Genomic DNA, 27,912 nt, shown 5'->3' with positions numbered 1-27,912 from the left:
CACTGGGAAAATGTAAACAGCAGCCATTATAACAATATTAATGGCAGGATTCACAAACTTTGCACAATTTGTCACTGGGTGACTGTGATTAATATTCAGAACAGTGGGCGGAGCCTAAAAAAGCCAATCAAAATCCACCTATTAATTTTCAAGGGTAATATTTAATTGCTGCCGGTTAATGGCACAAGCCTCAAACCTGGTACAGGTGGTCATTGGGAAATTGAAGTCCAAATTCAGAAAAGGGGTTGTGACCACAGCCAATCAGATTTGTTTCATTTCAATGCAAATTATTGATGCCAAAGACAGAAAAGCTCACAAACTTGGTCATTGAATAATTGTGTGTTAGGGTTAGAAAACGTGGGCGGAGCCAACACCAGCCAAATACATACCCGGGCAACGCCGGACCATCAGATAGTATATAAATAAAGACATAAAAATAGGAATGAAGTGAAGAAGATGATGACAATCCATTTTTCTAGAGCAAACTATTAAAATTACTTTTCAGCAGCACTCTGCAATTGAAAAAGTACCAAAAAAGTAGATGAAAAAGTACTGCCAAACTTATATTTTTTGTATTTTCTTGCTTGCAGTTGACTTAAAAGGCATGTTATTGATAAAATGTGAAAATATCAACTAGGGGAAAACTAAGGAGAAAAAGTGAATTGGATCAGGTCCATTATCTTACAGTAAGACATTCTCCTTCCTTCAACGTGTTTTATGGTGCGTCTCTTTGAGAACTAATTTTCTTCTACTTCCACATACAGTAGACTTCAATGGACTGCAGTCAAAGTTAAATCAAACCAAATTATAATTTTAACATTCAACCATCATTAACCTCTTGAGAGCTGCAGGGTTAAACCTGACTAGGGACCAGGCCATTTTTAGTAAAAAAGGCCACTGCAGCTTTAAGGCCAAGCTGAAGGGCCGCACAACATAGCACACAAGTGATCCCCCCCCCTTTTCTCCCCACCAACAGAGCTCTCTGTTGGTGGGGTCTGATCGCTCCCCCATTGTTTATTTTTTTTTTAAATAAATATTAGTGGTGCTTTTTAAAAAAAAAAAAAACACCCTGTTTCTTTAAATACTCTCTCTCTCCCTCCCTCCCTCCCCCCAGCCAGCCAATCATGGCGATCAGCTCTCATAGGCTTCACCCTAAGAGAGCCGATTGCTCTCTTGTCCCCCAGGGGGACAGCCGTGTCACACAGCTGTCCCCAGTGCAGCGCTGCTGCTGATCGCAGCACTGCACCATGTAAATAGACGGCAATTACGCCGTCTAACAGTCTCCCGCCGCTCGGAGACTGAAGGCGGGGCGGAGCTCCGCCCCCAAGCAGGAGATGCGCGCGATCTCCTGCAAAACAGAGCCCCAGGACTTTACGCCAATCGGCGTTAGGCGGTCCTGGGGCTGCTGCCGCGGCCATGCCCATCATCGTGACGCGGTCGGCAAGAGGTCAATGGGAACCATCACACATTTCAGGAAGCTATTTTTTTTACAGAATACTTACGATCCCAGAAACAGTCTTCTAGATCCCACATGTGCGAAATGTCAATTTTTTCCTTTTGTTGAAGGCCAAGGTCTTCATCAATTGATTTCCATGCTGGAATTTCTGAATTTATTGTATTATCTGATACTTTTCCTTCTTCTTCTGCTTCTGCTTTGCCTTCTCTGGTGTCCTCCATCTGCTCTTGATTGCTATGTGGCTCTTCTCGATTAGTGTCATGGTTAGCAATTTTATATTCCTCTTGTTCTTTCCAAGTCTGTTCCATGGTGTCCTCTTTTTCACAATTGTTCTCCATACTAATTTTTTCATTTTCATGAATAAAATTTTCTTCTTTGATGTTCTCCTTCCCTTGAGTGATGTTCTCTTTGGCATCGTTTATGTTCTCTATAAACATAATCTCATCTTGACTGATTATCTTCTTGTCTTCCATAATGTTTTCCTCATCTTTTGTTTTGCTGTCTTTTTCTTCAGTGGTGATCTCCTGATCTCTGATATTTTCATTATCTGCATAGTGACTCTCATCTTTTTGATTAATGATTTCCTCCTCCTGATTTAGATCCTGCTTTTTGCCACCGGTGTTCTCAATTTCTTTCATGTTCTCCACTTTTGCATCAGCACTTTCTTTGTTTGTGTTGCCACTCTCTAATTCACAGCTTTGCTTCCTACTAGAAATGTCCTCCTGCACTTCACTCAACTTCTCTATTTCATTAGTAACTTCCTCTTCCTTTTGATTGATGTCTCCCTCCATCGTTGTTATGGCATGGTCCTCTTGGCTTGTGTTAAAAGTCTTTGGATTAAGGTCTTGTGTCCCTTGATTTTTGTACATTTCATGGAGATCCTCTTCTTGAGTGGTGCTTTCATTATTTATGATCTCTTCCTCATGATTGGGGTTCTCTTGATTTATACTAGGTAGACTGATATTCATAATCTCTTGCAGCATTTTCTTCTCATCATGATTATTCTTTTCCTCTTGATTCCTTTCATGAAGATCTTCCTCATGACTGGTATTTTCTTTACTTATGATCTCCTCCTCATGACTGATGTTCTCTTGATTTGTACTAGGTAGACTGATATTTATAATCTCTTGAGGCATTTTTATCTCATCATGATTATTCTTCTCTTCCTCTTGATTCTTTTCATGGAGATCTTCCTCTTGAGTGGTATTTTCTTCACACAGGATCTCCTCATGGTTGGTGTTCTCTTGATTTGTACTAGGTAGACTGATATTTATAATCTCTTGAGGCATTTTCTTCTCATCATGAATATTTTTATTTTCCTCTTGATCCCTTTCATGAAGATCCTCCTCTTTAGTGTAATTTTCTTTATTTATGATCTCCCCATCATGATTGATGTTTTCTGGATTTGCACTTGGTAGACTGATATTTATAATCTCTTGAGGCATTTTCTCCTCATCATTATTATTCTTTTCTTCCTCTTGAACCCTTTCATGGAAATCCTCCTCTTGAGTTGTATTTTCTTTACGTATGAACGCCTCCTCATGATTGATGTTCTTTTGATTTATACCGGGTAGACTGATATTCATAATTTCTTGAGGCATTTTCTTCTCATCATGGTTATTCTCCTCTTCCCCTTGATCCGTATTATGAAAATCCTCCTCTTGAGTGGTGCTTTCTTCACGTATGATCTCATCATGGTTTGTGTTCTGTAGATTTGTACTAGGTAGACTGATATTCATAATCTCTTGTGGCATTTTCTCCTCATCATTATTCTTACTTTCCTCTTGGTCCCTTTCATGAAGATCCTCCTCTCGAGTGGTATTTTCTTTACTTATGAACTCCTCCTCATGATTTATGTTTTCTTGATTTGTACTAGGTAGACTGATATTCAAAAACTCTTGAGGCATTTTCTTCTCATCAGGATTATTCTTCTCTTCCTCTTGATCCCTTTCATGAAGATCCTCCTCTTGAGTGATATTTTCTTCATGTACGATCTCCTCATGATTGGTGTTCTCTGTACTGGGCTCTCTTAATTTCTCCATCTCTTGTGGCATTTTCTTCTCATCATGATTAATCTGCTCTTCTTCTTGATTCTGTTGACTGCATTCTGTATCTTCGATATCAGTTAACCTCTCAACACGATTGACATTTTCTGCTTGATGATTGATGACCATCTCGATGCTGCCTCTGTGCTCCCCTTCCTGATTGGTTGACAGCTCTTGAGTAATGCTCTCCTGCTCTTTATCTGTCTGTTCCTCCTGATTATGTGTATCTTGATCTTTATCTTTATGCCCCTCTTGTTCGATGTTCTCACCTTGATTAATGTTGTTAGAATGGCTGAGGTTTTCCTTAGTTAGATCACTCTCTTCTTTTTTGATGTTCATCTTTTCACTGTTGTTCTCTTGATCTTGATGGGTATTTTCCTCAATAAATGTCTGACCATTAGTGACATGTCCATTTACTTGTTTAATTTTCTGATCCTCGGTGTCCTTCAACCATTGTTGCATGTTATTTTGTCCAGTGTTTTCCGCGTGTTCAGTGTTTTCTCCACCATTTTCTTCCTGAAGAAGGACACTTTGCTGACCATTCTTTTGAACTAGATCCATGATTTAGCCTGGAAAATAGAATAGGTGTTTAAAATAATTAATCAATCACTGCAGTTTAATTTTTATTTGTGAAAAAAACCCTAAACAAAAAAAAATGGCTCTGTAGTAATTGTTAAAGTGTGTTTGTGGCAGTGACTGTTCCAGTTAGCAGAGTTGACCACAACAAACAAACAAACACAGAACATTTATTTTGTGCTTTTCTCCTGTCGGACTCAAAGCGCCAGAGCAGCAGCCACTAGGACGCGCTCTATAGGCAGTAGCAGTGTTAGGGAGACTTGCCCAAGGTCTCCTACTGAATAGGTGCTGGCTTACTGAACAGATAGAGCCGAGATTCAATCCCTGATCTCCTGTGTCAGAGGTAGAGCCCTTAACCATTACACTATCCAGCCAACAGCACAAAGTAATTTGCATACTGTGCTTAAATGAGATTGAAATGCCAAATTTTTAGGAATATGTCATGAAATGTTGTCATTTGCAGTGTTACATTGAACTACAACAACAACAAAACATTTGTAAAGCACTTTTTTCCCTGTAGAACCCAAAGTACATGAGCATGACTCAGATCAGTACATAGTGATGTGTACAGGGGAAAAAAGGGTATGTGATCATAAATGTCAGACTAAACAGGAGGCTTTTCAGTTTTGATTTAAACACCTCCAGGGTTGGAGCTGTCTTAATTGGGTGAGGCAAGGCATTTCAAGGGGTAAAGGCAGCATGACAGAAGCCTCTTGCTCCAAAGGTTTTTAGTTGGACTCTGACAGTGGTCAAGTTATTGGATCCTGTTGATCTGAGATTGTGGGAGGGGCCTAGGTCGTGTAGAGATTTAAATGTTAGCATGCCAATTTTGAAGAGGATTCTCCCTTGTATGGATAGCCAGCACAGTGAGCAAAGAAATGGTGTTAAGTGGCAGTGGCAGGGTTGGCTTGTTAAAGCGGATCCGAGATGAAAAACTAACTTTAACAAGTAACTTGTCTATGTATGTTACCTAAAGTTTAGATGGTTTACACAGCAAATCTAGCTGCAAACAGCTTCAACAGAATATGATTATTTCTTCCTGTGATACAATGAGGGCAGCCATGTTTTGCTTGTCACATTACACAGGCAAGCTGATAGCATCTCCAGCCCTCAAGCTGTGACAAATTCACTCCTCCCTCCTCCCCTCTGCCTCTGAAATCTCTGGCTAGTAACCTGCTCCTCCTCCTTCCCAAACTGAGCTCCCATAAGCCCTTGCTACATGGCTCTAAGAGTGAAAAGGCACAAAAGGAGCTGTGGGCGAGGCTTGTTTAGTTTATAGGGAGTTAGAGTATTAAAACAAAAAAAAAAGTATTTTGGCCTGAGGAATGCCCTTTGAACTGTATGAAAGGAACCCAACTGTGCAATGAGTAAAAGTTTATCTCGGATCCACTTTAACAGCCTTACAGCAGCATTCTGTACCATCTGCAGGTGGTTTAGGTCTTTATTTGGAATGCCTGCATAGAGGGCATTGTAATAGTCCAGCCGTGATGTGATGAAGGTGTGAACTAGGGTTGGAAGATCCTCTGAAGGCATGAGGTGCTTAATTTTGCAATATTTTTTGGGTGAAAAAAGGACTGTTTCACAGCAGGTGACATCTGATTCCTAAAGTGTAATTCCTCATCAACAATTACACCTAAGATGGCACAATGTCAGCATTAGTAAGGTCCGAGTTCCCTACCCTAACTGGAAAAGTCTGGAGCTGCTTTGCTGCTTGGCACTGACTTCCAATAAGGAGACCTTCAGTTTTGTCAGCATTTAAAAGTTTTAACATTTTGTATTCAAATTCACAATAAGCAGTAAAAAAACATGGATCTCAAGCTAAAATAGGCACCTTTCCCCTTTAAATCACAATGCCACTATACATACAACACTCATTCAGACTCACTACAATGAGCTTGTGTATGCAAAAAAAGGTCTAAAAAAGGGGGATCCCAGTAAAAGATCTATGTAATCCACTGTAGAAAAAAATGACGTGCTACATAAGCATACTCCACCATAGGTAGGCAAAATAGTTCAACATTAGTTGCGCGTATATCCAAGACTGATAAGATAGTTTCTTTAACCTATTGCCGACCGTGTCACGCCGGTGGGCATGGCCACGGCAGCAGTCCTGGGGCTTGCTTTCGACGGAGATCGTGCGCATGCTGCGCGCGCATCTCCTGCTTGGTAGGCAGAGCTCCGCCTTCAGTCTCCCAGCGGCGAACGCCGCTTGGAGACTGTTAGACAGCGACTAATTACCATGTACAGCGCTGCGATCTATGGCAGCGCTGTACTGGGGACAGTTGTGTGACACGGCTGTCCCCTCCAGAGGCTCAGGGGTGATCAGCTGTCTTAGGCTGAAGCCTATGACAGCTGATGACAGTGATTGACTGGCGGGGAGAACGGGTTGGGGAATAAAAAAAAATGACACATTTATTTAAAAAATTAACACATAAATATTTATAAAAAAAAAAATAAACACTGGGGGAGCGATCAGACCCCAGCAGCAGAGAGCTCTGTTGGTGGGGAGAAAAAGGGGGGGGGGGAAACACTTGTGTGCTGTGTTGTGCGGCCCTGCAGCATGGCCTTAAAGCTGCAGTAGCCTATTTTACCTAAAATGGCCTGGTCATTAGGGGGGTTTAACACTGTGGTCCTCAAAAGGTTAACTTCAAACACGTTGCAGCAAAAAAGTCTTTACTTATAAGCAGATAATGGTGATTCAGGAGACCAGCCTAGCATTCAATCAAATAAGCCTCCGCAGATAGATGAACAATACTTTACCCTCCAGGTAATAAGGTTGATCTGTCGGTAGCGCTGCCTCAATCTGCTGCTTTTGCTGGCCAGACTTCAGAGCGCAGAGAGGGTGTTTGTGCAGTGTGGGTTGCGGGGCAGACACACTTGAGTTAGTTTGAGCTCCCGTTATCCACGATCCGACATGCAGGAAATGCTGCGCTGCACTCTGGTTAGGATAATCCTCCAGTGACAGATTGAGGCAGCGCTACCATACCTTCCAACTTTTTGAGATGAGAAAGAGGGACAGTTAAGCCACGCCCCTGCCACACCTCTGATCACGTCCATACCACTCCCCTAGTCACGCATACTATAAAAATTTCATAAGAAAAATATGTTGTTTTATAATTCAAACCACACTGGTCCTCTCTATGCTGGTTCATTTTCCTTCATAGTAACATTTTAAACTATTGTAACCCCCCCTCCCTCTCTCCCACCGCCAGCCAATCCCCGTGATCAACTGTCATAGGCTTCAGCCTATGACAGCCGATCACTTCTGTGCCTCAGGAGGGGACAGCCGTGTGACATGGCTGTCCCCAGTACAGCGCTGCTGCAGATCGGCGGTCCTGGGGCTGCAACCGTGGCCACGCCCATCGGCGTGACGCGGTCGGCTAGTAGTTAAAGGATGGGGATAAAGTTTAGAGTCAATCAAACACATTTTTTAGTAGAGAAATATATATATTTACATAGAAAGAGGGACAAAGTCCTGAAAGAGGGACAAATGAGGAGGAAAGAGGGACAGAGTGACAGGGCTCCCAAAGAGGGACTGTCCCTCCAAAAGAGGGACAGTTGGGAGCTATGAGCGCAACCGACAGATCAACCTTATTACCAGGAAGGTAAAGTATTGTTCATCTATGTGCGGAGGTTTATTTGATTGAATGCTAGGCTGATCTCCTGAATCACCATTATCTGCTTATAAGCTTGGACTTTTCTGGTGCAACGTGTTTGAAGTTAAAGAAACTATTAACTATCTTATTAGTTTTGGATATACGCGCAATTAATGTTGAACTATTTTGCCTACCTATGGTGGAGTATGCTTATGTAGCACGTCATCTTTTCTACAGTGGATTACATAGATCTTTTACTGGGATCCCCCTTTTTTAGACCCTTTTTTGCATACACAAGCTCACTGCAGTGAGTCTGAATGAGTGTTGTGTGTATAGTGGCATTGTGGTTTAAAGGGGAAAGGTGCTAATTTTAGCTTGAGATCCATGTTTTTTATTGCTTATTGTGAATTTGAATAAAAAGTGCTAAAACTTTTATTAGCGCTGTGGACATTGTTTTAATACATTGAATTGATTGGTATTGGAGGCTTGCCTAGTCCATTTCAGCTGCTGATCAGACTATAGGTGCAGATTTTCTTTTCTTCATTGTGTACTTTTTTGTCAGCATTTAGTTGAAGCCAGTTGTCATTCATCCTCTCCTGCAGCTCAGTGAGGCGTGTGTTTGTCTTTGGAATGGGGTCTGTCATGTCAGGTTTGAATTAAATAGGTATATAGCTGGGTTTCATCAGCATAGCAGTGGCATGTCAGTCTGTTTTTGCATAATTTTCCGGAGTCGTAGCATGTATATGGTCAGGAACGGATCTAGGGGGGGGGGGGGGGGGGGGGGCAAGCGTGTATCTTGCCCCAGGCGCAGTTTGTTGAATTCTTAAAAAGGCGGCAAAATGTGGATGAGGAATGGCAGTTTAGGCGCCAAAACCTGACCTTGCCCCAGGCGCAACTTGGGGCAACTTGGTCTATATCCGTCCCTGTATATGGTGAACAACAAAGGGGATAGTATTGAGCCCTGGGGCACACTATATTTTAGCGGTACAGGGTTGGACTGGAAATGCCCCAAGGCTACCCTTTGTGTTTTGCCAGCCAGGAAGGAGGAGAACCATTGGGGGACTAAAACCATCAATGCCACAGTACTCTTGCAGCCTGTTAAAGTGAACCTGAACTCTCACACAGGACCGAAGGAAAATATAGGGAAGTGCACCCTGCATGTATTTAGAGAGTTTAGCCCGTCTAATCCCCCCTCATCTGTGACTAATCACAACTGTAATTGGATATTTTAGCTGGTTGCCTCAGCAGAGCAGCTAATTTGTAAACACAAGATTTTAACCCTATGCCTGCTGTAACAAAGAAATGTTTTTCCTTTAACCACTTCACCCCAAAGCAGTTTTTACCCGACAAGAGTGATTTTCACCTCTCAGTGCTCATCCCTTTCATTTGCCAATAGCTTAATCATTACTAATCACAATGAAATGTTCTATAGCTTGTTTTTTCACCACCAATTGGGCTTTTTGGGGTTGATATTTGTTTTCAGTAATTACTTTCTTTTCTATGCATTTTAAAGGGAAAAACAAGGAAAAAATACACTATTTCTCCATTTACATCCCCTATAGTTTTAATATAAACACTGCTACTGTACATAGAACCCACACATTGTATCTGCCTATTTGTCCTGGTTATAACAAGACTTTAAATATGTCCCTAGTACAAAGTATGGTGACAATATATTATTTGGAAATAAAGGTGTATTTTTTCTAGGTTTTTTTTTTTTCCTCACTAATCTCATGTGCACACGCACAGCGGCAGCAACACTGTCTGACTTATAAAAACATCCTGGAGCAGTTAAGAGGCTCTAGCAGGACGTTTTTATAAGTCTGGTTTCATTAAGTGGTTAAAGGTTATTATGCTGTTGCTTATCTTTTAGAACACAGAAGAAGTTCTGAGTTCAGGCCCACTTTAAGCAAGATTTCATGATCATTTGTATCAAAAGCCACTGAGAGATCAAGCAGCATCAGGATGGAACACTTTGTTTCACAGCTGTGGTGTTTCTTGAAGCCAGACTGTAGTAAGGGTCAAAGATGTTGTTCCTTGAGAGCAGGGCGGGGCCGAGGCAGAGGCGAGAGAGGCTCCAGCCTCAGGGCGCAGTGTAGGAGGGGGCGCCCAACTCACTCAGCTATTATTCCCATATTGTGTTTAAAGCAGAGAGAAATAAGAAAGGGGGAAAGATGGCAGTGACTGCAAGCCAGATAACTAGAGATTAAGGTGTTGGGGGCCCTGGGGCACCTCTTAAAGGGAACCAGAGAGGATAAAAAAACAGCTTTTATACATACATGGGGCTTCCTCCAGCCCCATACGCACGGATCGCTCCCACGGCGCCGTCCTCTGCTGCCTGGATCCGCCGCCACCGGGTCCCGTCATTGCCGCGAGTCGGTCGGCGGACGCGGCCGATTCTCCGCATCACACGGAGTTCCCTCTATACAAGTACGCATGACGCTGCCGCTGCCTACTGCGCAGCCTCATGCGTACGGGTATGGAGGGAGCCCCTGTGATGCGGACAATTGGCCGCGTCCACCGGAAGTGACGGGCCCGGTACCGGCGGTTCCAGGAAGCGGAGGATGGCGGCGTGGGAGCGATCCAGGCTTATGGGGCTGGAAGAAGCTCCAGGTATGTATAAAAGCTGTTTCTATTTTCCAGGCTCCATTCCTCTCTGGTTCCCTTTAAGCTGCGTCTACACGGCACAATGTGTCTTTTGAATCGAGCCGCTGATGCGGCTCGATTGATAAGATCATAGTCTAATAGCAATCAGTGTGTGAGGCTGGGGTGAGAGGAATGGAGGGGCGCACTGTGGTGTCTTAAGCCTCATACACACGCTCAACAGCTGTATTTTATGCAGCACACTTGTTGAACAACTTTTGTTGTGAAACAAGTTGAAACAGCTAAAAAAAGTCTATTGCAATTGTTCAAAAAGCTGGTAAGACTGATAAGAAGTCAATCCAACAGTTGCATTGACTTCTTATCAGTCTTAGGGCCCTTTTACACTTAATCAGTTGGTATGCGTAGTATGCGTAGTACTCGTTAGTATGCGTAGTACTCGTTAGTATGCGTAGTACGCGTTAGTATGCATTAGTGCACGTTTTTTCCATAGCAGTACATTGGGAAGAAGATTTCAGTTAAAACGCGTTAAGTGTAAAAGGTGCCATAGGAAAACATGGGCATTACTTTTCAAATCAGTTTTCTTTCTGTTTTAACTGAGAGCAACTGATTAAGTGTAAAAGGGCCCTTATCAGCTTTTTGAACAATAGCAAAATACTTTTTTTAGCTGCCTGTCTCAACTTGTTTCACAACAAAAGTTGTTTGACAATTGTGCTGCATAAAAGCCCGCTGTTGAGCGTGTGTATAGGGCTTAAGCCTTGGGTGCTGAATGACCTTGTCCCGCTCTGTTTGAGAGTCTGGCTTCAGGTTGGAGATATGCAGCCTTCTCAATAACTATTCCCAGGAAGGGGAGGTTGGAGATAAGTTTGTAGCTGCTCAGAATATCCGGACCTAAGGATGGTTTCTTGAATTGTAGCCTGATTATTGCTTCAGGCAGGTAGGAAACTCCCCGGCTTGCAAGGACTGTTAATAACAATTTGTATATTAATGCCAAAGCTGCATTGCTCTTTAGAGACTGAGGAGGATTACTTTTAGTTAGAGATGGGACGACGAATCCGGCGAATCCACGAATCCCTCGAATATTGGGAAATATTCGAGATTCGTGGATTCGAATCCCGACGCCATTTCCCCCTTAACGAATCCGCCGAATCCCCGCGCGCAACCGCCGATCCCCCGCTCGGCCTCTTCCGACCCCTCCGCGCCTCCTCCGCTTGCCCCTTGCATAGATGTGAGCATTGGCTCACCTAACACCTGGCCGGGATTCCCTACCTGCCGCCAGCGCAGAGCCGCAGACCCGCAGACCTCTTGCTTCCTCCTCTGTTCCCTCTAGTAACCGCCCGGCGCTTCAGTGATGACGCGTATGCAAATGCCGATCACTAGAGGGAACAGAGGAGGAAGCAAGAGGTCTGCGGGTCTGCGCTGGCGGCAGGTAGGGAATCCCGGCCAGGTGTTAGGTGAGCCAATGCTCACTTCTATGCAAGGGGGAGGCACGGGGGACGGAGGAGGCCGTGGGGGTGAGCGGAGGAGGCACGGGGGGGAGCGACACCTACCTACCTACCACTATACCTACCTACTTACAGGTCCCTATACCTACCTAAAGGCCCCCTATACGTACCTACCTACCGGCCACTATACCTACCTACCTACAGGCCCCTATACCTACCTAAAGGCCCCCTATACGTACCTACCTACCGGCCACTATACCTACCTACCTACAGGCCCCTATACCTACCTAAAGGCCCCCTATACGTACCTACCTACCGGCCACTATACCTACCTACCTACAGGCCCCTATACCTACCTAAAGGCCCCCTATATGTACCTACCTACCTACCGGCCACTATACCTACCTACCTACAGGCCCCTATACCTACCTAAAGGCCCCTTATACGTACCTACCGGCCACTATACCTACCTACCTACAGGCTCCTATACCTACCTAAAGGCCCCCTATACGTACCTACCTACCGGCCACTATACCTACCTACCTACAGGCCCCTATACCTACCTAAAGGCCCCCTATATGTACCTACCTACCTACCTAAAGGCCCCTATACCTACCTACAGGCATCTATACCTACCTACCTACCTAAAGGCCCCCTATACATGCCTACCTACCTAAAGGCCCCTATACCTACCTACCTAAAGGCCCCTATACCTACCTACCTACATACCTACCTATACTTAAGGCCCTATACCCTGCTACCTATACTGAAGGTCCCTTTAACTACCTACCTACCTACAGGACACTATACCTACCTACCTACCGGCCACTATACCTACCTACCTACCTTCAGGCCACTATACCTACCTAAAGGCCCCCTATACGTACCTACCTACCTACCTACCTAAAGGCCCCTATACCTACCTACCTAAAGGCCCCTATACCTACCTACCTACATACCTACCTATACTTAAGGCCCTATACCCTGCTACCTATACTGAAGGTCCCTTTACCTACCTACCTAAAGGCCCCTATACCTACCTACATACCTACCTATAATTAAGTCCCTATACCCTGCTACCTATACTGAAGGTCCCTTTACCTACCTACCTACCTAAAGGCCCCTATACCTACCACCTACCTATACTTAAGGCCCTATACTCTGCTACCTATACTGAAGGTCCCTTTACCTACCTACCTATACTGAAGGCACATGTACCTTACTACCTATACTGAAGGCCCCTATACCTAGCTACCTACCTATACTAAAGGCACATATACCCTGCTACCTATACTGAAGGCACATATACCCTACTACCTATACTGAAGGCCCCTATACCTAGTTACCTACCAATACTGAAAGCACATGTACTGTGCTACCTATACTGAAGGCCACTATACCTTGCTACTGATACTGAAGGCACATGTACCTTGCTACCGATACTGAAGGCCTCTATACCTTGCTACCTACCTATACTGAAGGCCCATATACCCTGCTACCTACCTATACTGAAGGCCCATATACCCTGCTACCTATACTGAAGGCCCATAGACCCTGCTACCTATACTGAAGGCCCATATACCCTGCTACCTATACTGAAGGCCCATATACCCTGCTACCTATACTGAAGGCCCATATACCCTGCTACCTATACTGAAGGCCCATATACCCTGCTACCTATACTGAAGGCCCATATACCCTGCTACCTATACTGAAGGCCCATATACCCTGCTACCTATACTGAAGGCCCATATACCCTGCTACCTATACTGAAGGCCCATATACCCTGCTACCTATACTGAAGGCCCATATACCCTGCTACCTAAACTGCAGGCCCCTATACCTTGCTACCTATACTGAAAGCTACCAATATTGAAGGCACCCATACCTAGCTAGCTATACTGAAGGCACCTTTACCTCGCTACCTATGCCTGGGTACCTATACTGCGGGCAACTATACCACGGATCGCACAATTCTTATGTGCAGGATTCGTTAGATTCGGGATTCGAAAGGTTCGAGATATTCGAGAACCTTTTCAGATTCGGATTCGGATTCGGATTCGAAAAAATTGTGGATTCGTCCCATCCCTACTTTTAGTCAAACATTTTGAAAAAAAGTTGTGATTACTTATGCTAAATGGAACCTGAGGTGAGAGGGATACAGAAGCTAACATACTGAAATTATTATTTGCTTTTAAAGAGGAACTGCAACCAAGGATTAAACTGCATCTCAATCAGTAGCTGATACCCACTTTCCCATGAGAAATCTTTACCATTTGTCGACTAGATCATTGGGGAGAGGTCTGCATGGCTGATGATGAAACCCCTCCCACAGTGTGATGCAGGGCCGGACCATCAACCAGGCACCTCAAGCACCTGATTGGGGCCCCATTGGGTGTCCAAAGGGCCCCCTCTGAGCCGCACAGAGGGTATTCCCAGGCAGGCTGTGGCTGTGGCGCTGTGTGTGGATGAGTGGCCCCATCACCAGCATGATCTGCAGTACACAATTATCTTCCTGCCCGTCCGTGCCCGCGCCGTGCTGCTGCTATGGAAGAAACACTGAGGCTGGCTGACCGAGCATCGCCGTTGCGATGGCAAACAGAGGCTCTCCAGTCCTCAGCAAGAGCCAATCAGCGTGCGCCGGCGCACCCCCCCCCCCCCCGTTCCGAGCTCGTCATTGCGTCAGCTGCTGCTGACATCATTGGCCCTCGCCCTCCCCCTTCCTCCTTGCTCAGTAGTGTTAGAGCACACAGTGCAGGCAGGACAGTGTAGTGTATCTATCTATATATAGATAGGTAGATATATACATATATCTATCTATCTTTCTATCTGTCTATCTATCTATATATATATATATATATATATATATATATATATATATATACACATATATGGGGGGGTTTGAGAGAGGGGTGCCCAAATGTGCCCCTTTGCTTAGGTCTCCATTTGGCCTTAATCCGGCTCTGGTGTGATGTCGGGACCATAGTTCTGACAGTTTCCTGCCTGTGAACCTTGTTGCATTGTGGGAAATAATGGCTGTTTCTAAAGCATACATATGATTAAGCCATCTGGAGATTTGGATGCAGGGTTAAGCCAAAAAACAGCTCATCCTGCTCCTGCAAAGGTTCTGGCAGCACTAATTACTCTTCCCCTTCCAGATCGCCATTAATAGTGGGGAAAGATGTAATTTGGCTTCCAGCTATTGCTGGCGGTAGTAATTTGTACACCGTCTTTTGACGACACCCAAACTACTCACTGAGTGCCGCTATATGGGTAATACCTATTACGCCCTATCGTGGCGCCAGCGGCGCCCAAATCTCCGTCGCTGTTTTTACAGCACTCCGTTTCTAGCTGCCAGGCAACCAGTATGTGCCTCTGTGCATACAGTATGTATATCTGTGAAAAGACAACCTTTTAGCCTATTGCATTGTTAGGGGGAGCGGTTATGGATAATGGCAGTCGGTGCTGTCTAGTTTTTTTTTTTGTCTGCCAGTAATAAAGATGATTACTTGCAGGCTGATTGTGGATCAACAATATGAACAAATTACATGGCGAATATCAATCATTTCTTGATCTCTCTTCTATTTTTTTAGGCCTCGCTTACACTATACGCACCTCCATGCACATTACGGCAGCACGTATGGCAATCAGCAAGAACATCAGAGTGCTTAGAGAACACTTCTGACTTTCAGACTATCGCACTACTGCACGCATTTTTAGCAAAGCGCATTGCTGATCTCATTCACTGTAATGAATGGGATCAGCAGCGCAGCGCACGGCAACGCGGATGGCTTGTGATCAGGTGCCTAATGTGAACGAGGCATAACTTCTCACTTTGCAATGTATTTATTTTTTCCACTTTTTGCTAAACTTCCTCTTTAAGCAATGCACATTGCCTGGCTGTCCTGCTGATCCTCTGCCCCTAATGCTTTTAGTCACAGTCCCGGAACAAGCATGCAGATCAGATGTTTCTGACTGAAGTCTGACTGGATTAGCTGCATGCTTGTTTCATTTGTGTGATTCAGTCACTATTGATGAAAGAGCAACAGGATTGCCAGGCAACTGGTATTGTTTAAAAGAAAATAAATATGTCAGCCTTCATATCCCTCTCACTTAATGTGTACTATAATTAAAATCTGTCAGACATGAAAAAATAATTTATTATTTTTTCAATTTCCCCTGGAAAACATTTTGAACACTATCATATCATACTTAGATATAAGATTATACATATTCAGATTCTATCAATTTCGGGATAGTAAACATTTGTGTTCTGCATAATATGCAGGGCCGGTTCTCTCATGAAGCAAGGTGAAACATTGCATCAGGCGCAGAGATTACAGGGGCGGCATATTTGTAACAGCATGCAGTCACAGTAGGAGAAGAAGCGAGAGGAGAGCGAGGTAAAGAGGTCATCACTGGGGAAAAGCAGCTTGTTGTGCTGTGTGAGGAGTCTGACAGTGAGACAGGAGAGCAGCAGTGTTTCATTTGACTTGCACAGCAGAAGGGAGGAGGTGGCACTGTTGTCCTGACTGAGGAGGGGGCGTATCCTCACAAGTTTGCCTCAGGCAGCGAAAAGTCTAGAACTGACCCTGATAGTATGAGTTTATTATGCTTCTCTCCCAGAACCAGATCATCCATGAAGCAACCCTAGGCAGTTGCCTATGGCCTGTAAAGAGTCTAGGGGCCTGGTAGATGATAGATTCCACCAAATCTTACAAAAAAAAAGCCAGGTGATCATCAGTGGTAGGCAAAAACTTCCATCGTGCCTAAATTCTCTTCTACTTCCCCACATAAGCATATTTGTTTCCTTAGATACTGTGTGCATTTTGTTAGCTGCTATTAAAAAAACAAAAAACAACACTATAGATATTGTATACATATATTAACCATTGTGTACCAACAGTATCTGGCTCCTTATGGACCAGAGAGTGCTGGTTCCAAAAAATGGGCTTACTGATGAGTCGCCACATGGACTTTGCCGTTGACGTCGCTCACCGCTCGCCACAGTACTTGCATAGGAGCAGCATGGAGTCCATGAAGAGGAGAGCAGCCATGCACTTGGGGACCTTCAGAAGGGTCCCGGACACCCGTGGTGGTCTGGAGGAGGACGTGGGTAGCTTCTGAAGTATCCAGAGACTTTCCCTCTTCTTAGGTAAGTATCTGTTTTTGACCTTAGGATCACCTCAGGTTCACTTTAAGTATAACAAGTCATACCAAATTCAGTTTTACCAACTTAGAACTAGAGATGTCGCGAACATAGAATTTTCTGTTCGTGAACGGCGAGCGAGAACTTCGGCAAATGTTCGCGAACAGGCAAATCTGCCGAACCGCCATAGACTTCCATGGGCAGGCTAATTTTAAAACCTACAAAGACTGTTTCTGGCCAAAAGTGATAAAAAAAAGTTGTTTCAAGGGGTCTAACACCTGGACTGTGGCATGCCGGAGGGGGACCCATGTCAAAAGTCCCACCAAAAATTGCGGAGTTGACGCAAAGTTGGGTATTAATCCCTAAAGGGCAGAAATCACATTATGCACTGGGTGTCAGTGGGCTGTGGAGTGTCTCACATACAGAAATTCAATAGTACTATCAGATTACAGTGAAATAATAATGCACTGGAGTGGTTCTGTGCCTGCAACTTAATGAAGCAACAGCAGTAGTGTGTACACAGCTCTGGGTGTCAGTGGGCTGAGGAGTGTCACACACAAAAAAAAAAAAACACAGGAGACTGATGTGCTAGCAGTCAATAGGGCTGTTTGAAGTGCTTTCACAGCAAGTGAGGTGCAAGAACATGGTGGCGTAGTGGTTAGCGCTCTTGCCTTTCAGCGCTGGGTCCCTGGTTTGAATCCCAGCCAGGTCAACATCTGCAAGGACTTTGTATGTTCTCCCTGTGTCTGTGTGGGTTTTCTCTGGGCACTGTGGTTTCCTCCCACATCCCAAAAACATACAGATAAGCTAAGTGATTTCCCCCTAAATTGTCCCTAAACTACAATACATACACTACACGATATAGACATATAACTATGGGTAGGGACTAGATTGTGAGCTCCTCCAAGGGACAGTTAGGGACAAGACTATATATACTCTGTACAGGTCTGCAGAAGATGTTGGTGCTATATAAATACTAAATAATAATAAAAAAGAACACAGGCCTAGCTAATGCTTTTCCTACCTATCTGCAGCAAGTCTGTCCCTGCTCTCACTAACAGTCAGCAGCCAGCAGAGAATTAATCCAATATGGCCATCGCAATTGCTTTTTGATAGGGTGTGTGTGTGTGTGTGTGTGTGTGTGTGTGTGTGTGTGTGTGGGGGGGGGGGGGGGGTCCAGGAAGGGGTACTAGCTGATTGGCTGCCATGTGTCTGCTGACTGTGAGGTAAGGGGTCAAAGTTTAGCTCAATGATGATGTATGGGGCGAATCGAACACGCCAAATGTTTGCTGCGACTGTGAACAGCGGATGTTCGCAGAATACTGCTCGCCAGCGACCTGTTCGGGCCATCTCTACTTAGAACATGGCCCCGGCTTCCCGCCACAAGAATACAGGCAGATGTATGGGTTACGCTTTCATACGGCACCAAATATATACATACACAGGCATCAATAAAGCACAACACACACAAGGACACAAGATGTAAGTACAGAGTGAGAGGTAAACTCTTGCTCCAGGCGGGCAATTGGGCCGGTCTCTCGTGCACCACCCTGTGTATAAACAGGGTTGCCCTCTAAACACGGCATGCTGTGCGTTACTCTGATGGAACCCATCGCACCGCACTCAATCATACCTTCCAACTTTTGAAGAGAAGAAAGATTTATACTTATGCCACGCCTCTGCCACACCCCTAATCACGCCCTCACCATACCCCTTGTCATGCTTATTACAAAGATTTCATAGGAAAAATGTGTTGTTTTATAATTCCAACCACACTGCTCCTTTCTTTCCTGGTTTATATTCCTTCATATTAACATTTGAAAATAAATAATAAATGTATCAATTTAAAGGATGGAAATAAAGTTTAGAGTCATTTAAACACTTTTTTTTCAGGACACAAATACACATATTTACACAGATCTGTACACCAGCCCTGAAAGAGGGACAAATGGGGAGTGACAGAGGGCAGGGCCACTGCTAGACTTTTTTCTCCCTGAGGCAAACTTGTGAGGATGTGCCCCCCCCCCCCCCCCCAAATTGGAATGGTCACACAGCACCCGACAATTTGCACCGTATATCATAGCTGCGATGAGCCCCCCTAAAACACCCTCAGTATAGGTAGGTAACCAGGTGTAGGTGCCACCAGTATTGGTAGCCAGGTACAGTTGCCCCCAGTATAGGTTAGCCAGGTACAGTTGCCCCCAGTATAGGTTAGCCAGGTACAGTTGCCCCCAGTATAGGTTAGCCAGGTACAGTTGCCCCCAGTATAGGTTAGCCAGGTACAGTTGCCCCCAGTATAGGTTAGCCAGGTACAGTTGCCCCCAGTATAGGTTAGCCAGGTACAGTTGCCCCCAGTATAGGTTAGCCAGGTACAGTTGCCCCCAGTATAGGTTAGCCAGGTACAGTTGCCCCCAGTATAGGTTAGCCAGGTACAGTTACCCCCAGTATAGGTTAGCCAGGTACAGTTACCCCCAGTATAGGTTAGCCTGGTACAGTTGCCCCCAGTATAGGTTAGCCAGGTACAGTTGCCCCCAGTATAGGTTAGCCAGGTACAGTTGTCCCAGTATAGGTAGCCAGGTACTGTTGCCCCAGTATAGGTAGCCAGGTACAGTTGCCCCCAGTATAGGTAGCCAGGTACAGTTGCCCCCAGTATAGGTAGGTAGCCAGGTACAGTTGCCCCAGTATACGTAGGTAGCCAGGTACAGTTGCCCCAGTATACATTAGCCAGGTACAGTTGCCCCCAGTATAGGTAGCCAGGTACAGTTGCCCCCAGTATACGTTATCCAGGTACAGTTGCCCCCAGTATAGGTAGTCAGTTACAGTTGCCCCAGTAAAGGTTAGCCAGGTACAGTTGCCCCCAGTATAGGTTAGCCAGGTACAGTTGCCCCCAGTATAGGTTAGCCAGGTACAGTTGCCCCCAGTATAGGTTAGCCAGGTACAGTTGCCCCCAGTATAGGTTAGCCAGGTACAGTTGCCCCCAGTATAGGTTAGCCAGGTACAGTTGCCCCCAGTATAGGTTGGACAGGCACTCTCTGCCCCCAGACTTCTGCTACCTGAGGATGTCACCTCATGGGCGAAACGGGACTGACAGAGTGACAGGGTTCCCAAAGAGGTACAGTTGGGAGCTATAACTCAATGTTCATAGCACCATATGAATATCATTGTATCACAGTGCAATGTAATGATATTGTCCATTGCGACAGGACACAACAGACACAGTGTGAAAGGACCCTATGGCAATGCAAAATATAAACAGTAATATAAGTAGCATAAAAGGAATGTCTATTCACCTCTGTTCCTCTCAGGTTGGGTACGAGGCATCCAGCCATGTGTGTTCTCAGAAGGAAGACGTCCGGTCGTTACCATGTGGTGAGCATTGTCCCGTATAGAGGAATGCTCTGATATGGATTCTGTATGAGGCAGTGATCGGGCTCCGCCCAGCACCTGCTCACATTGGATATGAATCTGGCGGTATTGCTTTGCTTCCACAGGTGAATGCAGAGCTATGATTAGTAACAGGCAGCGTCTCCTGTGCCTGGACTTGTATCAGCCGCTTATCAGGCTGCAGGCTGTATTATCACTAACGCTTCATATTTAAAAGGGGACCCCCAGTCTATTCATACAGTCTAATGAACTATTCTAACTCTCTATCCACACATCCATAGATTGTCTGTCTGTCTGTCTATTTCACCTCCTTACAACACTTCATACTTAAAGGGTCTCCCACCCTCAGTGCATTCATACATTCTACTGAACTATTCTAACTCTCTCTATCCACACATCCATAGATTGTCTATCTATTTCTCCTCCTTACAACACTTCATACTTAAAGGGAGACCCTCAGTGCATTCATACATTCTACTTAACTACTCTAACTCTCTCTCTCTAGCCATCCATCCACCCAACCATAGATCATCTATCCTATCTATCTATCTATCTATCTATCTATCTATCTATCTATCTATCTATCTATCTATCTATCTATCTATCTACCTACCTACCTATTGATCCATCCATCCATCCATCCATTTTAATAATTTCTTGCTACTTTTCATTAACTTTATTAAAGGGGCACTATGGCGAAAAATTGTAAAATTTAAAATATGTGCAAACATAGACAAATATATGTTTCTTTCAGAGTAAAATGAGCCATACATTACTTTTCTCCTATGTTGCTGTCACTTACAGTAGTTAGTAGAAATATGACTGAAGTGACAGGTTTTGGACTAGTTCATCTCTTCATAGGGGATTCTCAGCAAGGCTTTTATTATTTAGAAAGATATTCCCTAAAAAGGATTTAAACAATGATGCTGGCCAGCTTCCCTGCTCCCTACACAGTTTTTTGGCAGTTGGACAGAGCAACTGCCATTCACTAAGCCTTTTTGAAAATAAATATATCCCTGAGAATCCCCTATAAAGAGATGGACTAGTCCAAGACCTGTCGCTTCTGTCAGATTTCTACAACCTACTGTAAATGCCAGCAACATAGGAGAAAAGTAATTTATGGCTCATTTTACTTTAGAAAAAAATGTACTTCTTATTTGTATATGTTTGCACATATTTTACATTTTTTAATCTAACCTCTCCCTCTCTCTCCCCCCCCCCACTATCTCCCCCCCCCCCTCTCTCTCTCCCCCCCTCTCTCTCTCCCCCCCCCCCCCTCTCTCTCCCCCATCTCTCACTCTCCCCCCTCTCTCTCCCCCCCCTCTCTCTCTCCCCCCCTCTCTCTCTCCCCCCCCCCCTCTCTCTCCCCCATCTCTCACTCTCCCCCCTCTCTCTCCCCCCCCCTCTCTCTCTCTCTCCCCTCTCTCTCTCCCACCACCCCACCCCTGCAGTATCTGATGGTATAAAACTATTTAAAAATTGTCCATTTGGTGTTCATTCAGACTGTTCAATGTCGGGTGGTAAATGTGTTACGGTGTTGTCACTTACTATGGGTGTCAGGCATTAGATATGTAACAGTGATGTTGTGTACTGTTCCGTCTTTGTCAGTAGATGTCTATTGGAGATGTTATGTACTGCTCAGTGTCAGGTGGTAGATATGGAGTCAGTAGGGCCGATTTTTGCTTCCTGAGGCAAACTTGTGAGGATGTAACCCCCCCTCCCCCCAAACACATACACACACACACACACACACACACACACACACACACACACACACACACACACACACACTCTCTCTCTTCTGATATAGGTAGGTAGTCAGGTGTTTGGGCCACCTGTATAAGAAGCAAGTTATAGGTGCCCCCAGTATAGGTAGCCTGGTACAGGTGTCCTCGGTATTGGAAGCCAGGTATAGGTGTCCACAGTATAGGAAGCCAGCATTGGTGGCCCCAGTATAAGTAACCTGGTATAGGTGCCCCCAATATAGGTAATCAGGTATAGGTGCCCCCAGTATAGGGAGCCAAGTATAGGTTCCCCCAGTATATGTAGCCAGGTGTAGGTGCCACCAGTATATGTAGCCAGGTATAGGTTCCCCAGTATATGTAGCCATGTGTATGTGCCCCCAGTATATGTAGCCAGGTATAGGTTCCCCCAGTATATGTAGCCAGGTGTATGTGCCCCCAGTATATGTAGCCAGGTATAGGTTCCCCCAGTATATGTAGCCAGGTGTATATGCCACCAGTTTATGTAGCCAGGTATAGGTGCCCCCAGTATATGTAGCCAGGTATAGGTTCCCCCAGTATATGTAGCCAGGTATAGGTGCCCCAGTATATGTAGCCAGGTATAGGTGCCCCAGTATATGTAGCCAGGTGTATGTGCCCCCAGTTTATGTAGCCAGGTATAGGTGCCCCCAGTATATGTAGCCAGGTATAGGTGCCCCAGTATATGTAGCCAGGTGTATGTGCCCCCAGTATATGTAGCCAGGTGTATGTGCCCCCAGTATATGTAGCCAGGTATAGGTTCCCCCAGTATATGTAGCCAGGTATAGGTGCCCCCAGTATATGTAGCCAGGTATAGGTGCCCGCAGTATATGTAGCCAGGTATAGGTTCCCCCAAGTATATGTAGCCAGGTGTATGTACCCCCAGTATATGTAGCCGGGTATAGGTTCCCCCAGTATATGTAGCCAGGTGTAGGTGCCACCAGTATATGTAGCCAGGTATAGGGTCCCCCCTCAAGGTGCATATATTTGCATAAGAATTTGCATAAATATGCATCAACTCTGAATAATTTGCATATATGTGATCATCCCTAATCTGCAGCACATTTTCCCTGATCTGCCTAGCACAGAAGCCAAACAGACTGCAAAATGGCTGCTGTGCTGGCTTTCTGAGAGGTGTGTGTGTATGTGTGTGTGTGTGTGTGGGGGGGGGGGGGGGGGGAGGCAGGAGGGAGGAATAGCTGATTGGCTGCCATGTGTCTGCTGACTCTGGGGTGAGGGGTTCATTTTTGGCTCCATTATAATGTATAGGGGTGGGTCAAACATGGCTTATGTTTGCCTGCCGTTGTGAACGTGACCAGCCGAAGTTCCCCAGGAACTGTCCGCCGGCGAACAGTTCAGGCCATCTCTAGTAGTAGTAATGTCATATGCTCCTCAGTGTCAGGTGGTAGTCAGACATGTAGTAGTAATGTCATGTGCTGTTCTATGTCAGGTGGTAGACATGTAGTAATGATGTCATATGCTCCTCAGTGTCAGGTGGTACTCAGACATGTAGTAGTAATGTCATGTGCTCCTCAGTGTCAGGTGGTAGACATGTAGTAGTAATGTCATATGCTCCTCAGTGTCAGGTGGTAGTCAGACATGTAGTAGTAATGTCATGTGCTCTGCTCTATGTCAGGTGGTAGACATGTAGTAATAATGTCATATGCTCCTCAGTGTCAGGTGGTAGTCAGACATGTAGTAGTAATGTCATGTGCTGCTCTATGTCAGGTGGTAGACATGTAGTAGTAATGTCATATGCTCCTCAGTGTCAGGTGGTAGTCAGACATGTAGTAGTAATGTCATGTGCTGCTCTATGTCAGGTGGTAGACATGTAGTAGTAATGTCATATGCTCCTCAGTGTCAGGTGGTAGTCAGACATGTAGTAGTAATGTCATGTGCTCCTCAGTGTGAGGTTGTAGATATATAGTAGTAATGTCATGTACTGCTCAGTGTCGGGCGGTAGATATGTGTCATGTACTGCTCGGTGTCGGGCAGTAGATGAGTATCAGTAGTATCATGTACTGCTGCTCAGTGTCGGGCGGTAGATATAGCAGTAATGTCATGTGCTTTAGGCTGTATAATATACACAGTTCAGTTATGTTCTACATGCAGAGACATCTTTGTGCTGAATCAGCATTTTCCAGCCTTGTAATGATATGGCAGATAGTGATCTGATAGCAGATATCGAGTGTGGGAAACTCTGATCCTGCTATGATCTGCAAGTCACAGGTCGTATCAACATCCCTATGACTATATTATGTACCTGTAGCTAGTACATGATTTTACATGGCGTGCTATTCACTTGCATTATGTAGGAGTAATAAGGGGGCTGGAACGTGGGGAGATACACTAAATCACAAGACATGACGTTCACATCTGAATTTGAATTAGACACAAAATGTATTTTCCACCAACACCAAGATCTACATTTTGATCGACATCACCAAATCCACAATGTTTGATCTTGGTAATACCAATCATTGGGCTTGATTCACTAAGACAAATAGCGTGCCTTATCAGAGATAACACTCCTTATCAAAGTTAACATGCCTTATCAGAGTAGCATAGCGAGCACTAAAAACGTATGCCTGCTAATTGGTAGTGATGAGAGCTTCACTCGTCCTGCCCTGAGCCCCTGCGGGTCCAATCACTTTAAAGGACATTACCCCTGCACTCTGATTGGCCCAATAAGATGCCTGTGAAGTTGCCTGTGAAGTGACAGGAAGCCTATTGGGCCAATCAAAGTGCGGGGATAATGTCCTTTAAAATGATTGAACCCCCAGGGGCTCAGGGCAGGACGAGTGGAGCTCTTGTCATTGCCAATTACCAGGCATAAGTTCGTAGCATTCGCTATGCTACTCTGATAAGGTGTGTTAACTTTCATAAGGTGTGTTATCTCTGATAAAGAGTATTATCTCTGATAAGGCATGCAATTTGCTTTGTGAATCAAGCCCTTAGTGTTGAAAATGCAGTTGTATAGTGTATGGCCAGTTTTACAGTACTTTACTGCATCCACACAGACCACTGAGATTTGGTACTGTGCAGACATCAATGAGATTTGGTGCTCAACAGAGATCACTGAGATATCACTCTACTACAGAGATTCACCAAGATCTGATACTCGACAGAGATCACTGACATTCCATACTATGCAGAGATTCATCAAGATCTGGTACTCAGCCGGGATCACTGGTATACCATACTGTACAGAAATCCACCAAGATCTGATACTCTGTAGAACAATTGGTGTATCCAAGGACTGGAATTCAAAGGATGAACTCCAGGAACTGAAAAAGAAAAAACACAGAGAAACCAGACGTGCCAATATAGTGTAGTATTCCAGAATGGAATAACTGTTAAACAAAATGCTACTAACAAGACTGGATATCTAGAAGGCAAACACAGTAACAGGTGTGTGGAGAATTCCGCCTCCGAGTGGCTATATGGGAATCTTTTTTGTAGTATGTTAGGTAGCACTCTGGAGAAAACAGAAAACACCCTGCTGGATCTAATATCACAGGGGAGGCCCCTGGCTGGGGGTGGGGGGGCGGAAGGGAGCAAGACAAAGTCAAATAGGCAGTAGGAGGCCCCCAAACAACTGTGAACAGCTGGAAAGCGATATGAAATAAACAATCTTATGTCGGTAGAGGAAGGATAGTAGGAAATATTCAATTCATTGCACACTTAAAGGATGAAGTGTTTCATGGGCCTTACCTGCTTCTTCAGGTAAGAAAATGCAGTGTCTGTAATGCTAGCAGCTCAGACTCAGAGGGGGAGATTTATCAACGCATTGCGGACAGTTGTTTCTTCTTAATCTGTTCTAACCAGCAGGGAGAACAGTTCTGCATGATAAGAACCTTCTTAAATCTTAGGTAATAGTGGCAATTTAGCATGAATTTCTAGAGCTGCACTACAGTTAACAAAAGTGCAAATCCATCCCTAAACTGGCACAGATTAAGAAGTGCTTGATAGCAGTTCTACAGATGTAGAACTGCAGGCTAGACATGATTACAGAGTGCAGGTTTGACATGATTTGTGATGTGCTCCTCCCCCCCTGCTGAATTCCTCCTCATAGCCTGCTGACAGCAGATGTGTTGGTTACCTTAGCAACAGCAATTCCCCTCACACACTGCACTGTCTGAGAGACTCCTCCCAGCTCCTCCTATTTTACAACAGTTTTAGAAGGAATCTGCACTATCTAATGATTTCTTAAGATGCCTGAGACAGTTCTGCATGGATTTCTAAAAACCTACCAATTTTTTGTCTCACTCTTGATAAATCTAGCTAAGAGTACCTGGGGTATTTTTTGACCTGAAGAAACAGATTAGGCCCATGAAACGCATCGTCCTTTAAGTGTGCAACAAATTGAATATTTCCTACTACTCTTCCTCTACCAAGGGAAGTTTATTTCACACTGCTTCCCAGCTGTTCACAGTTGTTTGGGGCATCTTCTTTCACCTATTTTGGTGCTCCGTAGAAATCACCGAGGTTCTGTACTCTACAGAAAACCACCAAGATCTGGTGCTCTACAGAGATCACTGACATGTACTGTGTAAAGATTCACAAAGGTCTGGCACTCTCCCAAGATCATTTAAGGTGGCCATACATCAGGCGACTTAGTGGCCGATTGACCATCAATTATTATAATTGAACTAGATGAAAATCGGTGAAGCCAAGTGCATGCCCGACTGACAAAGTGACCAATTTTGGGCCGAAACTGGTCACATGAATCATTCAGTCAGATATGCTGCAAGATGTAGGGCCGACTCACTCAATCGGGTGCGTGGTGGTAATGGCAAGCAATATCGGGACAAGTGACAAATACCATGACACCCCCGACTCTGTCCCCACTAATGTGCCCCCCCCAGGCACTATATATTAGCTGTCTGTGTCCGCCGATAGCTCCGGGCACAGTACTTGGTCTAGACACGTGCCCCACATGGTTGCCAGAGTAACATGGGCGCATGTGTGATGTGGGGCGCTTATATGGGCGAAGGACGGGACCAACAGTGGACAAACTGTGGACATGGCCAGGTAATATATAGTGCACTGGCCACTTGGGAGTACATTGCACATTAGAGGGACAGCGGGGAGGTGGCGGATGCAGCGTCACTAAGCCGATTCCAGATTTCGGTGTCTGGGCAGCCAACAGATCTCTCTCTAATCAGATTCGATTAGAGAGAGATTTGTCTCTTGTTTGAATCCGCCTATCATCGCTACATGTATAAGCTACCTTTACATTCTGTACTCTACTAAAATCCATGAAGATTTGTTACTCTACAAAGATCACTGAGATTCTGTACTGTACAAAAATCCACCAAAATCTTGAGCTCTACTGAGATCACTGAAATGGTGTACCCTACATAAATCTAAAGATCTGTAGAGATCACTGAGATCATGGTAGTCTACAGAGATCACTGGGATTCTGTACTCTGCCCAGGTTCACCAAGGCGTAGTGCTCTGTGGAGATCATTGAGATTTGGTGCTCTACAGAGGTCATTGAGATTTGGTGCTCTACAGAGGTCACTAAGATTTGGTGCTCTACAGAGGTCATTGAGATTTGGTGCTCTACAGAGGTCATTGAGATTTGGTGCTCTACAGAGGACACTGAGATTTGGAGCTCTACAAAGATCACTGTGAATGGTACTCCAAATAGATCTGACCTGTGGATGGACCTGTGCTGGATGTACATGGTACAATCTGGTCTGCAATGCAATGTGTCTACAGATACAGCTAAATTAGTGCAGACAGCTTCCATCATTCGCTTCCTCATAGAACATATGCACTTTAAACAACATGAAACTGATTTTTATATTTATTTATTTATTGATGTAACACGTTTTGTTAGACCACACACCAATATGTGCCTTTTTGTCCCCAGCTGTGTGCTCCTATTTTAT

General features: G+C 44.8%; 1 protein-coding gene across 1 annotated transcript; it reads right to left on the bottom strand.

Moving 5' to 3' along the window:
- Nucleotides 1-1,470: 1,470 nt before the first annotated feature.
- Nucleotides 1,471-20,231, bottom strand: LOC137525999 (golgin subfamily A member 6-like protein 25). Its single transcript, XM_068247208.1, has 2 exons — nucleotides 20,159-20,231; nucleotides 1,471-4,070 (listed from the first exon to the last, which is right to left on the bottom strand). Exon 2 carries the CDS (start codon nucleotides 4,060-4,062, stop codon nucleotides 1,471-1,473), a length of 2,592 nt encoding a protein of 863 aa, XP_068103309.1. The 5' UTR covers nucleotides 4,063-4,070; nucleotides 20,159-20,231.
- Between the last annotated feature and the right edge of the window lie 7,681 nt (nucleotides 20,232-27,912).

The sequence above is a fragment of the Hyperolius riggenbachi genome, chromosome 7, assembly GCF_040937935.1.
Source record: "Hyperolius riggenbachi isolate aHypRig1 chromosome 7, aHypRig1.pri, whole genome shotgun sequence".
In the NCBI taxonomy this organism is placed as follows: domain Eukaryota; kingdom Metazoa; phylum Chordata; class Amphibia; order Anura; family Hyperoliidae; genus Hyperolius; species Hyperolius riggenbachi.
This window is presented reverse-complemented; position numbering and strand designations above follow the sequence as displayed.

Bases quoted from the DNA above. Each gene is read 5' to 3' on its own strand.
- LOC137525999 (XM_068247208.1), bottom strand. From the start codon at position 4,062: ATGGATCTAGTTCAAAAGAATGGTCAGCAAAGTGTCCTTCTTCAGGAA.